At 34.7% G+C, this 2,101-nt stretch overlaps 1 protein-coding gene across 1 annotated transcript in view; it reads left to right on the top strand.

Moving 5' to 3' along the window:
- Window positions 1-576: 576 nt before the first annotated feature.
- The window catches only part of LOC108765169 (serine-rich adhesin for platelets), a 142,081-nt gene continuing 140,556 nt past the window's right edge, over window positions 577-2,101 (top strand). The window contains exons 1-2 of the mRNA XM_018513730.1: window positions 577-1,082; window positions 1,157-1,671. Of these exons, the coding sequence (XP_018369232.1) occupies window positions 591-1,082; window positions 1,157-1,671 (1,007 nt within the window). The 5' untranslated portion in view covers window positions 577-590. The remainder of the gene's footprint in view (window positions 1,083-1,156; window positions 1,672-2,101) is intronic.

The following is a 2,101-nucleotide window of genomic DNA, read 5'->3' as shown; positions in this document are numbered from 1 at the left end:
AGTACTTGATTTGTTAATTTGTCAATCTTATACTGAGAAGAAATCTGAGAAGAGTTGAAACGTTTATTGTATTTATGTTTTTTTAAATATATTTTTACACATTATTATCTTGTGTCGCCTTGTATGGGCTTTGTTTTGAATTTTATGATTCTATTAAACTCTAAGTAGTACCAATTTTACAGAGTAGATAATTGGAAAGATAAGAATCTTCTAGAGAACGTGTTCTTGTGTAGGACCTATCTAGGAAGTTTGTCATCGTGTTTCGTTAAGAACAGGTCCAAGAAGAGTATTTGAAGTATAAAAATTTAAGTCTTTTATGGACGGACAAGAAATTTGGTAATTTTTGGACTTGTTTTAAAAAAAAATTATATTTTTAATAAATTTTGTATCATAAATTATTTTTTATATTTTAAATATAATAGTAAATAACACATGAAACATCGGAGAACCTGCTTCTATTTATTGATTTTCCTAAAATAAATTCATCGTTTTAATTATACAAATCTGTCCTTTAATAGGCGCATCATGTTTCATTATCCACTTTCGATAAAAACTTTATTAGTAAATATTGAATACAGGGTCAAGGTTCAATGGAAACTTCATCGAAGATGTCGATCAACGTCTCGTCAGCAAACTCTAATACCGTTTTGGGCACCGGCAATATGTCGTCATCTACTGATAGTGGTGATGTATACGAGTTCAAAAGCTCGAAAGAGCCGACCCCGGTGAGAGGTGCGAGTTCGTCTCCGAATCCTAATCTGGACAAAGACAAGGATGGTAGCGGCAAACCCTCGAATGTTCAAAGTAGTCAGAGTAGTGGAAATAACGCATCCACCACTGGTAACTCGTCGACATCTGTAAGTGAAGCAACGATGGTATCTTTGACTTCTACTGACGAAGCGTCCGCTGTCTCTACGTCTTCACCATCAGCGAAACGTATCTTCGAGAGTGACAATTCGGAGGAGCAGGACGAGGAAAATCGACGAAAAAAGCGCAAGGATTCCGAGATCGCAAAGGAGAACACAAAAAATAATCCGACGGGGAGACAAAGTACTGGTAGAAATTCTGCCAGTAGTGAAAAGGTAAGAATTAATATTACTTAACCGTGTAACATCTTTCTGCGGTTATGCATATTATGATATTTAATTTATTGTAGTGTATAAAATCTAATAAGCAAGGATCTGGAATAGCATCTGGTAAAGGAAATCAAAATACAAATTCCAATACGGACAGAAAGAGTCCTAGTGCCTCTTCAATGGCCACTAGCCCGAAACCTTCGAATACTTCTAGTTCGACGAGTGCGAAGAATGGTACTCCGGCGCCACCCGAATCTGACGACGAGGAAGACCGATTGAAATGTTTGGATTCTAATTCTGCCCCTAAAGTACCTCCTTTAAAGATAGTTATTCCGCAGAGTACGGCATCGGAACAGGAACAAGGCAATAGGAACGGTAAAAATATTGCAAGTCGAAGTCATCAGTTGCCCTATGTAGTCGCTAGTTCAAATAGCGATTCGACTGAGAAAGATCCAAGCCAATCAACTAGTGGTACAACTAGTCCTACAGAAGGTAATATCAATATGAAAGGAGAAGACAAGAAAGACTTTAGTGTGACTCTGCATGGAGAAGAAAGATCGACGCATCATCAACGTGTACTGAGAAGTTCACACAGGTTAGCAAAAGACTACTCTAGATCTATTTTTTTCTATTCAATTCTAGAATATGTTTTATTTATTCATGATTTACAAAATAATACATGATTTACAAAAAATTATAAGTAGAATAAGGCTCCATATACTTAAAAATATTACTAAATTAAAAGGGTCACGAGCCTAAAAATACAGAAGTAGAAACTAAGAAAAATATGTGACGACAAACAATATTTGTATAAATTCGTATTTAATGCAATAAACAAAACATAAAAAAATAAAACAATGTAACTATAATAAAATAGACGTACGTTTCTGTCTGTTTCGGACCATTTTCAATGTTAAAATAAAACAATATGACGAATAAATAACTTCAAATTATAAATTTACATAAGAAAAATCTTATCCTAATCGCAAATTTATCATAGCCCCAAAATCAGCAATCTCGCTTAC

This window comes from Trachymyrmex cornetzi, unplaced genomic scaffold (genome assembly GCF_001594075.2).
Source record: "Trachymyrmex cornetzi isolate Tcor2-1 unplaced genomic scaffold, Tcor1.1 scaffold471, whole genome shotgun sequence".
NCBI classification, from domain to species: Eukaryota; Metazoa; Arthropoda; class Insecta; order Hymenoptera; family Formicidae; genus Trachymyrmex; species Trachymyrmex cornetzi.
Note: the sequence above shows the minus strand (reverse complement) of the source record. Positions and strands in the feature narration are given on the sequence as shown.